Raw genomic sequence first — 11,775 nt, 5'->3', positions numbered from 1 at the left:
GAGTTTTGCAGGATTGCATCCAGCCTTATTACAACATGCTGTGCAAATCCATGCAAAACTCGCTGCACCAGGGACATACTTCTTCTACAAAGATGATTTCCAATTGTTACAAATACATGCAGTTGCATGCAACTTTTCTTTCTTTTTTCTTTCACTGCCATAATTCTCAGACACAAGATATCAAAAGAGCAAAAATGTATGATGCATGGATTTCTGTTTTGATAAAAGGCAGCACTTTAATATTGTGAGATGAAAATTATGAATAAAATGTAGTTGTTTTATTTGTTTATGCTTTTCATACAAATATATATCTTGCTGTTTTCGGGTGGATGACTCTGCAATTTTAATAGTGGCAAAAATCGTTCATCTGAAATCCTGCTGTAAAATTACATGCAGGGTTTTTTTTTCAGTTTTGAGTGTGTATACTGCTTATTTAAATTGTTTTCATTCTCAATAAAATGTGGATATTTATTCTACCTCGCCCCTCTTAGAATCAAATTGATTTAAGAGATTTATTAGTGCCATGACGTTGCAATAACCCTTACCAGCACCAGATGGCAGCAGATAGCTAGAAATGTGACATTGTGTTGGTTGTTTGCTCTGGATATTTAATGAATTTTAAAATTTAAAATAACAGGCATTGCCGGGGATCTATCCCCTGCTTATATTACCACATTTCATTTTTTCAGACAATTAGCAGAAGACGTGATTGAGATCTGGTAGAGAAAAAGTCGATTTGAATTTTATGTAGAGTTGATATTGGTCTCTGTGCGCATGACCGTGGCAGTGCAAGGGATTCACAACACGCCTCCTGCCTTCATAATCATAACTTTAACATCAACGAAAGAGTTCAATACCCCAAGCGAGATTCTTCGGTAACCGGTTCATTTACATAATGCAAGAGTCATGTGTAAATCGCGCAGTCCCGCATGGAAATATGACCTTGATTTGTGAGCATGAAGTTTGTGTCTGTTAATGAGCTGGAGATGAAGAGCTCCTCAGGACTCTCCTCACACTCACTTCAGTGATGCTGCCGCTGAGTCCAGCACATCGCTTTCTGCTCACTTCAAGCAACGCAGATCGTTCCTGCTCTCTTCATTTGCGCTTGTAATCAAATCTATCACAAGGAAGCCTTTTTGCGCATTATATTTCTTCACTCCAGCGCATTTGGACTCATAATGCCTGGGCTGAAGTTGAACGGGGCACTGATTCTGTGCGTCCTGATGCTCTCGTTCTCTCGGCCGAGCAGTCAGGTGCTGGACTGTCGCGAAGTGCGCTCGTCTTTCCAGTTTTTGTACCCGGGGATGAAATGGACCCCAGAAACGCCAGTCTCAGGTAAACCGAGCTATTCAGATCTTAGATCTTTCTATGTCAAATCTTTGTCCACAAAGCTTTTAAAACACTATCCAAAAGTTTTACCTGCTGTTTAATTAGACTTGTACTAATATTTCTGAGCTTGACTTAATACTGAAATGCTATACTGTATCTGTGTGTTGTTTTTATTTAGTTATTGTCTTTTTTTTATATATTGAGTGGATTTATGTAGCCTACTGAAATACAGTGCGCTAGTCTGAATGATTTTGTTATTGATATTTCCCACGGAACAGCTTTTCGCATAGTTTAAAGTAGCCTAGATTTAAGAATCTTTTCACATGTGCATTAATATAAGACTGAGCCATATTCCAGTTGTACATAATAGCTGTTCTGTAGTAGTCGGTTACAGCTGAGAAACCTTTAGTATTGAGAAACCTGTCATAATGAAATTAAGAACTTATGACCTGCCGATTTCACTTTTATTTAGTAACTAGTTTTGTTACTAGGATGCAGTTTTAAATCAAGTAATAAAACTTTGATTAACATATCCTATTCTCCCAGTTTCACTTATTTCACAAAATTATACGTTTGCTGCTAGATAGTAACTTTTACTGTTAACAGATTGCGCATTTTGTTTACGAATTCAATAGCTAGGCTATCCATGCTGGCTGTCACCTTGGACTGGTATATATTCCATCTTTAATAGTACATACTAGATTGATGTATATGAGACATATCTATGTTGTTAACAGTAGTATGGATACTAGCATCTATTCAGTTCGTTCAGATTGAGATAGGAAGAAGTGCCAAGAACAAGCAAAATAAATAGCCTTCTACTTTAAAGGGACTAGTTTATATCTAAACCACAAATCCCCATAGAATTCATTTTAAAACATTTGCTACCAGTAAAATCAAGTAGTTACTGTATTGGAAAAGTGATTATAGAAGCAAATGAATAGGTTAAATAGTCACTTGTACTAAACTGAAGTATTACTGTAGTGAAATTGAAAATGATAGTAACTATTGGCTTACAAAATACTAGTAACAAAAATACAAAGTAGTTATTTTTAAAGACCAAATGTTAAAATGACTTGCCATACAATTCCTTTTTTTTCTTTTTTATGTGTGCATTTCCTGTGGCTCATTTCATGAGATATTATTTTCACCCTCTCCATGATGTGAAGCTCTATCAGTAGGTTGAAGATGAAATAAGTGTCCTGACTGGATTGTCATCTTCAGCTCTGAGCGGAGGCTGCAGAAGTAGCCCGAGGAGAGCTGTAAATGTATTTCTCTTAGCCATAACTAGTGTGAATTACTTCATGCTGGAGAAGGCGAATTGTGTTAGTCTGTTTATTGAGGTTGCTACATTTCCCGGCGGAGAGCTGAAGAGATAGATGTGTTGAGATGAATGACAGGATGGATGGCTGGCTCTCTACTTGACTTCTCCCCTTAGCTGCTTGAAGCTTTAATTCTGCCTCAACTGGAGGCTGGAGAGAAGTGGGGTAGAAACATGGACAGTTTGTTTGGCCCTCATAACAAAAAATCTGCTGAAAAGGATCTTGCTTTTCCCCAGTGACTGCATTTTGTTGTTAAGCTGCTTTATGTGCCAGTTTCTTCATTTTTTCCCTAGTGGTAGCAATTGCTTCAAAAATAACTCTAGATAAACTTACATCACTATTCCAGTCATTCATTTTTGCACTTAGGTTAATTAACATTACAAGTTTTGCATTTTAAAATTGAAAAAGATTGAAAACAAGTAGTTTTCTGTAAAAAAAAAAACATTTGAATAGATATGTATATGTTTACTTAATTTGAATAATTTGAGCCATTATGAGTCTTTCTAACACCATGTGAAATGACTTGTAGGTGAATGATTGTAAAACCCGAGCAATCCCTTATGGTTCAGCTGCTTTCAGGAGATATAAAGTGACCTTCCCAGTTCCATTTAGTCAGAGGTGCTGTTCGTTTTTGCAGAGTTCGAATTTGCAATTTAAATGGATTGCAATTGGGTTAAGGACAAAGAACAGAGTGATATTCTCAGTCATTTGCCTTCTCAGAGGAATATTAACACATTTTAACCTTTATCAGAGTTTAAGAAAAGTAACAGAGTGATTGCATTGCATATCTTGCTGGACTGCAAGAACCTGCATCCACTGGTACTTTAAATTAAAGGTGCTACTGTCAGTTACTATGAAAACTTACCGGATTGCATGCATAAGATATGAAACTGCAGTTTTCATATGAATTTCTTCAAAAGCATTTTGGGTTGGTTGTGCTCCTCTTCAGTAGCTGGTATGGTACTTCATGTCCTGATGGGTACAATTCTGCAATAAAAGCCTTTTTGAAGCCCTAGTTTTTTTAAACCTGACCATTGCTCTTCAGAGAAAGGACTAACTGTGAGTTTTTTTCTTTCGGAAGTGTGCCGCAGGCGGTGTAGAGTCCTGATAATCCCAGGGCACCAGGCTCTGGACTTTATGCCTGGTGCAGTAATTAGTGGTGCGGCGAAGCCTTTGGCTTTATTCATTTGATACCACTCAACTCCAGCATATGTAGCCAGAAACCTTAATTGGGTGTCCTTGTATTATGTCAGACTGTGAAAGAATGTGAGGTTAATTGTTTGCCCCCCTTATTTGGTATTGATTTATGTGTTGGCCAAATGCATCATAAGAGCCATACTTGTTTAGAAAAATGCCATAACAGATCAACAAATTCATAAAGTGAACTTAATATCTTTTCCATTTTAAAGATGTATAATGTCCCTGTTTATATGAGTGCATTCACTACATAACATCATAATTAAAAAAATCTAATGACAGTTTGAGATGATTTTGTTAAGCCTCGTTTTTGCAAAAAGAGCCGTCCAGTTTCCTTCAAATGGAGCATCTATTTCGAACCCAGTGCACGTCGCTGGCCTTGAAGTAGCAAATGAATGTAGACAACCTTAATGTTAATTGGAAATGGGAACGACTTTGGGCCGTATAGTGTTGCTGTCACCTTCTAGTGATTTTATTTATTCCACCGAGAGTTTTACTCTCTCAACCGGCCTGCTTGCAGATTTAATGCTTTGCTTGATTTGTATCGCATCTAATGTTCTGAGTTCCTGCGAACAGAAACGTGTATTTCTCTTGGTCTGTTTCTCGTGTTAGATGCGGCGTTCACCTTCAGAGACCCCTTTTTCTGAACCACGCAACAGGCAGCTGCATCTGCTGCCCTGTGACCCCAGTAAACTCGGTGGTGATATTTGGGTTGATTTGTGATAGATGCAGCCGCTGTGTTTCTGTTCAGCTGCCAAATGTGCTCTCTACTGGTTTCTGTGTGTGGGATGGAGAGATGGAGAGAGAGAGACTGATAGACCAACATTAGAGAGAAGAGAGGATGTGATGACTGATGTATCTACATTGGAATACAAGGAGGCCAAGCCGAGACATGCAGCCCGCAGGAAGATTGAACTGAATTCTAATCATACCGCATGTAATGCCAGGGGGCCACAAGACCAAAAAAGCCAATGAGAGGTTCTCCCTTTCTCTACTGGCACATCTTTTCCATTTTTTTATTGTTGATGTCTCTCTTGCTCATCCTGGCCTCCTCGTCCCGTGAGGAAGAGCTGAATGTCAAAGCACAATAGACAGCTGACTGTCTTTGTAGTCTCAAAGGCACCTTTACTCTGGCTCGCACGTACAGTCGTTACATCAATCTGACGTTTTGATGTGGCGTCCCCTGCAAATATTTTATTAGATAATGAGTGCTCAAATAAGGATGACCGTTGTTAAACTCATAGTTCTGTATCGTTGCTTTGGTTTCACTGAAGAGAGCGTCTGAGTAATGAGGGGTTTGGAGGGTTGAGTACAAAGTGAAGTCAGGGTCCATCTCGCAGCAGTCTCTCTCTGATCAACATGAGATGAGAGGAAGCTGTATTCCAGTCCATTGGTACTCACGAATGAGATCCAGCTAATGAAGTGCCACTGACCTCCCTCAAGAGCTCGTGTTAGAGGCTGTTAAGGGGCTTCTGTGCCGCTTGTTTAATGGCAGAATGCATTTCAGAGACACTTGTTCACCCCATCAAAGGCAAGATCCTCTCAGTGCAGACAGTATTGTTATTCCATTTATCAAAAGCAAGTCCTCATAGAAATTATAAACTACCTCGCTAAGCATGCCGTCTTATTTCATCAAACAGAATAGTAAATAGGGAAGCTACGTCTGCCAGTGGATGGTCAAGCGGATAGTTGCAATCGGCTGAGCCTGTGTCTGGATGCTCAAATGTTTTGAAGTTACCACTGTATTTGCACTTTTGGGGGGAAATCAATGTACAAATGGATTACTTATGTGAGATTTGAAGAAGTATTTTATAATAGAAAAATTGTTAATCGGTGTTCAGTTAATTTATAGCTGCATTTCTAAACATGAGCGTTAAAAACATTACTCATATGAATAATAATAATGTTATTATTATTTATTCACATATTAGTACCTTAAAGGTACATATTACTACTTTAAAATAATGTAAATAAATTTGTTATAAAACATATTTTATTTCCTCTACATAAATGTATTTATGTTTAAATGAATTATTACATTATAATAATTTACAATACTTTTCATTACAATAATATTTTTCTATATTATTTAACATTTTATTTTTGGTATGCATCATATTATTTTTATGTAGAATAATTGAAGCATTATTATTATTATATAACAATACTGTATTTTTAATGTACATATTCATTTTCTCATGCAGTGATCTCTTCATATACTTTATATATTCACATATTTAATGCTTGAAAGGTTCTAAAAAAATTTCGTAGCAATATGTGAAGTCCTTAAGAGACTTTAGTATAGTGTCAAGGGGCCGTAGACAGTGCCTTGGGCAGTGAAGTACCTTCATATTTTGATAAATGCCCACACAGTTTCTGTAATTATGAGATAATGGCTTAGGTCAATGTCTCTGGTAGTCCATTTAAAGTTGAAGGTGAGGGATCACATGCCCACAAGCCATGAAAGTTTCTACTTATGACTGTGGTCAGACTTTCTATTTAAACCACATATCTTGGATTTTCCGGGGCTGATTGAAACAGAGCTACACAGCGTGCTTGTGCGGGCTGCGGGCTTTTGTTGTGCTGTTATTTACTTTATCTCTCCCGAACTGAATCTCACCCTTGTGTGCTCCATTCTGTGGAAGTCTGAGGTACTTTCTTTCATTACATACTTCCAGTGGCACTGTAAGACGACAGAAGGCTTTGCTTTAGTCCATTAACTCTCCTGCCTCCCTGGCAGAGAAGCCTGATTCATAATCATATACTTCGTATACTTTCATCAGCCCCTTGACTTTTCACTTCTTTTAATTGTGCACACGTATTGATGTCTTTGAAGCCAGTCTAGAAAGAAACGTCATAATTCCTGTGTCGTTGCTCTGTAATTCAAGCTTCTAAAAACATCCTTTTAACATTTTCTGTATTTTAACACAGCATGTTTTCCCCACAGCCCCCATTAAACTTGCATGCTGATAGCTTTATAAATGCTTCTTAAGATCACGCTTATGCATGCATCTGGCTGCGCTCTGTGTCTTCAGGCTTGTTAAGGAGGAGCGTGAGGCTGAAATGTGTACACAGCGCTCACCACGTCTCTGTCAGAGCCGTCTTTTTCATCTGGGCTCCGACAGGGATACTCACATGCCTGAGGCCTTTGGGAGAGGCTGCAGGAGAGAAGGGGAATTTAGGAGTTTCTAGAAATTTTAGGCGATAAGGAAGAAAGTGAGTGTCTTGACGCAGTGGACAATGAATATGGAAGAGGTTGTATCTATGTAGAGGCTCAACCCATGTTTTTCAGTCAGAGTCCAGAGGAAAATTAGGATATAAAGGATATATATAGTCAAATATCAGTGTGATACGACTGCCCTGATATCATGATGATTAAAAATCTTCAATAAAAACATTAATAAGTAGCTTGATTGTTTCTCTCACTGAATGTTTGCAAGTTACATTAGTCTATTATGTATTAGAAAAAGGTAAATAAAACTTAATAATAAAACTTAAACTTATAAAATATCATAGAATTTTACCTGGTTAGTTCAGGTTTGAAAAGGTCTTATGATATAACCTCCCGAAAAACTTGCTGATATTTATGAATATATTATTTATGGTATTTATGAAAGATACTTATTTTAAAATATGATTAAGATGTATAGATTCAAACTTTGGAAAATATGTATTACATTTGCTTTGAACTAGATTTTTTAGGTTTTAATTGTTATTTATTCAGGACACTCTTATTTGGCATTGACCCCTTAATAAAAGCTATTATAAAATGTAAATCTAGCTGTTTTATGCTGGCAGTATGAGTTGAAAACTGCTGCTAGAACAAGTCAAACAAATGACGTCTGTTTGGTCAGTCACAGTTTCTTTTCGAACAAATGTTTTCTGTTCTGTTTTCAGAAGACAAACTATCTAATCAGTCGTATTTATGAGCAGTCTTTAGTTAGAGACTTTGATGTAATATTTGTTTATGCTTCTCTGCTGGGAGCAATCTCCCTCTTGTAAAGTCCTTCACTTTTCCCTGACAGCTCGCAACTTCTCTAATAAAGTACATTTATCATCTGCGAACAGCAGACGTGCCGATAAAATTGTCTGTTTTGCTGAAGATAATTACTAAATCTGTCTGAATTCTTTCTCGTTTCATACCTGTTCCCTTCTGCCAGCTCTCCCCCCGCCCCTCCACTCGTTAGGCTATTGACAGCTTAATAAATTTGCCTTTGGAATCTGAAATTAGCACGATCGTATCTGTCGCCGGTCTTTTACAAGTATTGATTTTGGATATTAAGCCTGTCAGTGTGCATATGAAAAGTGCCGTCTGCACATTGTTTCATATCCGTATGGGTGCAGATCAAAAAGTGTTGGGTTTTTCTTGCTGTTGTTGGTATTTGATGGCATGTGATGTTAATGGGTTTATTAACCCATTCCTAACAGGTGCTGTGTGCTTAGCAGATCAGCATTTTTTCCTTTCCCCCAAGGCGATTTCTTTGACATTTTGTCTTCACATTTTCATATGGGATTTAAAATTTGGCAGCACTTAAATCTCCTGCATTTTAATCTCTTTCATGGTCTATTAAGTTATTTCAATCAACAAACTTGTAGAGTATGTTTTTAGGACTTCTTGTTGGATTTGTTTTCTTGTCTTCGATGATGAACATGGCAAGGATTGAAAATTTCAGATCATTTATTCAGTCTTTCAGTATAAGAATCGAAAGGAATCGAATGATTCTGGTTCTGAATCCTACCAGTTCCATTAACGATTCTTTTCAATTTGAGAAGGAAATATTAGGAAAGCAGAAACAATTCTGTTGCAAAGTGCTTGGATCATTTTCATAGTAAATATGTAAAAACAAAGAACAAAACATTTGGTGATATATTTCATTCAGTCCTTTATTTTTTATAGAATACCACTGACAGAATGTCATAATGTGTATTAACTATTATCATATGAACAACTATCACTACACTTACTTAAGCCTTAAAGGGATACTGACCCAAAAACTTTTTTTAGTCATGTTTTAGTTTTTTTTTTTTTTTTGTTCATGTTCATGCCGTTCCAAACCTGTTTGTTTTTATTTTTTCTGTGGGAGAAAAAATAGGATATTATGAAAAATGAAAAGTTATTGGTGTTGTTTGACCCCCCATCTGGAAACACACACTTTAATATCTTAAGAGGATGAGTTAATGATGACAGAATTCTCTTTTTTTGTGTGAACAATCCATTTTTAGGCCTGTATTTGTCGCTCTGAACAACAATGGAGGGAACATTTTGGAATCCTATTGGAAGAATATTGTCAATTTTAAAACCATTTATAAAACTCAATGACTCAAAAAATCATTTGGATCTCTCTTTTTTTTTAAACTGAACCGTTTTTTCTGTTCTGATTAAGCCCAGCAAAGACCAAACCTGATTGAATCTGAACGCAAGTAAGTTGTTCCTTTTCCATGTTCCATTTTCAGTTCTGTCTGTTGCTGTTCATTGGGGAACATGTTCTTGAGGTCTCCTCTATGAGGAAATTTGCTATCTGAGAGCATCAGACTGTGAATGTTTATCCTGTTTTATTTTCATCCCATCCCTTTTAGTCGAACGCTCTACAATAGTTATGACAGTATTCCAAAATGCAGCAAAAAGCCTCTCTTAAACAGAGGAGTGACACTTTCGTCTCTGCCCAGATTGTGCTATGCCCTCCTTTTCTCCTACCCCATCATCATCTTCTATGTCTGTGTGAACTGGAGCATTGGGACTCCTCTGAAGTTTGTTTACAGCACTATCAATCAACCTAGTGCCACCTCCACCCCCTCAGGTAGCTGACATACACACACTCACACACTTCATTTGGCTCCAGTTTAACAGCGCTGCTCAGAGATGCATGAGATGACAGAGAGGCAAAGTGACTGAGAACAAAGTTGCATGTAGGATGCCCTTTCAAAATAATAATGGAAATGAAAATCTGAAAGGGCTGAGAATTTTTGCATGTGTAATTGCAAGATAATTGGCCACATTTCCAAATGTGGATCCGCGGCCCTCGGGGAAAACATTTGCAATAATCCTACTGATTTTCACAGCAGCTGTTTCCTAGTCCTGGTTCGCATGCAGAGAGGTCTGTTTGACCTGAATGCAGTGGAATCCCACAATGCACTCTGCCCAAAACAACCCTTTATATGTGTTTTTCAGTGTTGGGAGTTCTGCAATATGAGGCGTGAGTATTGTGTGTTGTTTTTTTCCCCCTACTTCAGAAGGAAAGCATTTGCAGTTCACAAAGTAACATTTAAAATGTGAGGAGATTTGATGTTTTATGCTTATTTGTGAAAAGAGCTGATAAATAAATTAATGTGAAAATGAACCCCTGTAAGTCGATTGTGTGCAATTTTGTTGTTGTTTTTCTGCATCCACCTCTTGGCTATCAAATGTAACACATGGGGAACTTAATCAGGCATTGGTCATTTTTATTTTCTGTATCCTTGATGTTTGATTCAGTAGATTCAGTATTGTTTCTCTCCCCACTAGGCATGACCATTTTTAGATTATTATTCATATGTGAGCCACGAACTGAAGTTCCTTCATCCAGAGTGCGTATTTCTCAATAGGCTTTTCTCTCCCAGCAAATCCAATTATGCCTCTTTGATAGATAACCTTCAAACCTCGATTCTAGTATAACGGATGTCAACAAATCACCCGTCACCTCTTCATTCACTTCAACAAGACCTTCCTGTCAATGTGTTGACTGTTTTTTCTGTTCATCCGTGTCTCTTTCATCCAATCCACATGGGAAGTTGCACTACTTCAGACTTTATGTGGATAGATTTTGCATAGTAGTAGTCTCCTGGGGTCCGTCTTTACCGAAACGTTCTCCCTGATTGTCTTGTTTTCCTTTAATGAGTGTTTGTTCTCTGCTAATCAGTTGGCCGGATGAAATGCAATGCATAGAAATTAAATATCATGTTTGAGTTAAGTAGCAGGTATTCCTTTTGTTGTCTTTGAGATCTGAATAGGTAAAGCAAACAATGTGCTCTATAAAACGGTTTCTCAAGCTCTCTCTGAAGCTTGACTCATAAAGCAAACACACTTTCAGAGGGAATTTATTAAGTGCCGCGGTCTGTTTACTTGTTTATTGCAATGGTTGTAACAAATGTTATGTCTCTCTCCTGTTCTTCAGGCTCAGATCTGCAGGTGTGCCAGCCGAAAGGCCTGACCTGCTGTTCTCGCAAAATGGAAGAGCGCTACTTGCTCATTGCCAAACAGAATATGGAGTCCAGTCTCCAGGCCACCAGCGCTCAGCTCAAAGTTCTCATCATTCAGAATGCCGCCCTCTTTCAAGGTGAGTTTACGCAACAACGCAATTAAAAATATACACTGGGACTGATTCATGAAACTTAGAGAAATTTGAGTTTTATTACATTTTTGTATTTATGAAGTTATGAACAAATTTATTCTCATCACAATTCATGAATGAGAACCAGTGTTTTCAGATCAACTGACAAAGGTGCGGTCACAGTATGACATTTTATGGGCCAAAAAGGTTCACTGTCAATAGTGTCCAATGTGTGAAGCTCCCACAGAGGTCACTTGCAAACCAAGCAACTTTTTGTTGGTTAATGCAGGGATTAATTAGTTGTGAAATGTGAAAAATTTTCGTCAAAACACAAAGAATTCCTGGTCACATGGATTCCTAATGAAAATTTGTCTTCAATATTTTGCAGAACAACAGTAAATGCGATGGCACATTCGGATGGCTATGCATTTTTGCGTTTTTTTTTTCTGATTCTTGCTAGTCATATTCTACGATACAAGATCAAAAAATGTATGTTCAAGGCTGATTAGTCTATTATGTCAGATATAGAAGTTAAAGCATATAAAAGATAAGTGTTTGTGGAGTCAGTTGTGACTGGTTTTACAAGTGGACATTTAGTTAACAGTGAAGTGTTTGTGTCA

At 37.5% G+C, this 11,775-nt stretch overlaps 1 protein-coding gene across 1 annotated transcript in view; it reads left to right on the top strand.

Annotated features, from left to right (window-relative positions):
• Positions 1-715: 715 nt before the first annotated feature.
• Positions 716-11,775, top strand: part of LOC132109500 (glypican-3) — a 129,344-nt gene continuing 118,284 nt past the window's right edge. The window contains exons 1-2 of the mRNA XM_059515617.1: positions 716-1,335; positions 11,000-11,161. Coding sequence (XP_059371600.1) covers positions 1,179-1,335; positions 11,000-11,161 — 319 coding nt within the window. The 5' untranslated portion in view covers positions 716-1,178. The remainder of the gene's footprint in view (positions 1,336-10,999; positions 11,162-11,775) is intronic.

This window comes from Carassius carassius, chromosome 29, assembly GCF_963082965.1.
Source record: "Carassius carassius chromosome 29, fCarCar2.1, whole genome shotgun sequence".
Classification (NCBI taxonomy): Eukaryota; Metazoa; Chordata; class Actinopteri; order Cypriniformes; family Cyprinidae; genus Carassius; species Carassius carassius.
Note: the sequence above shows the minus strand (reverse complement) of the source record. Positions and strands in the feature narration are given on the sequence as shown.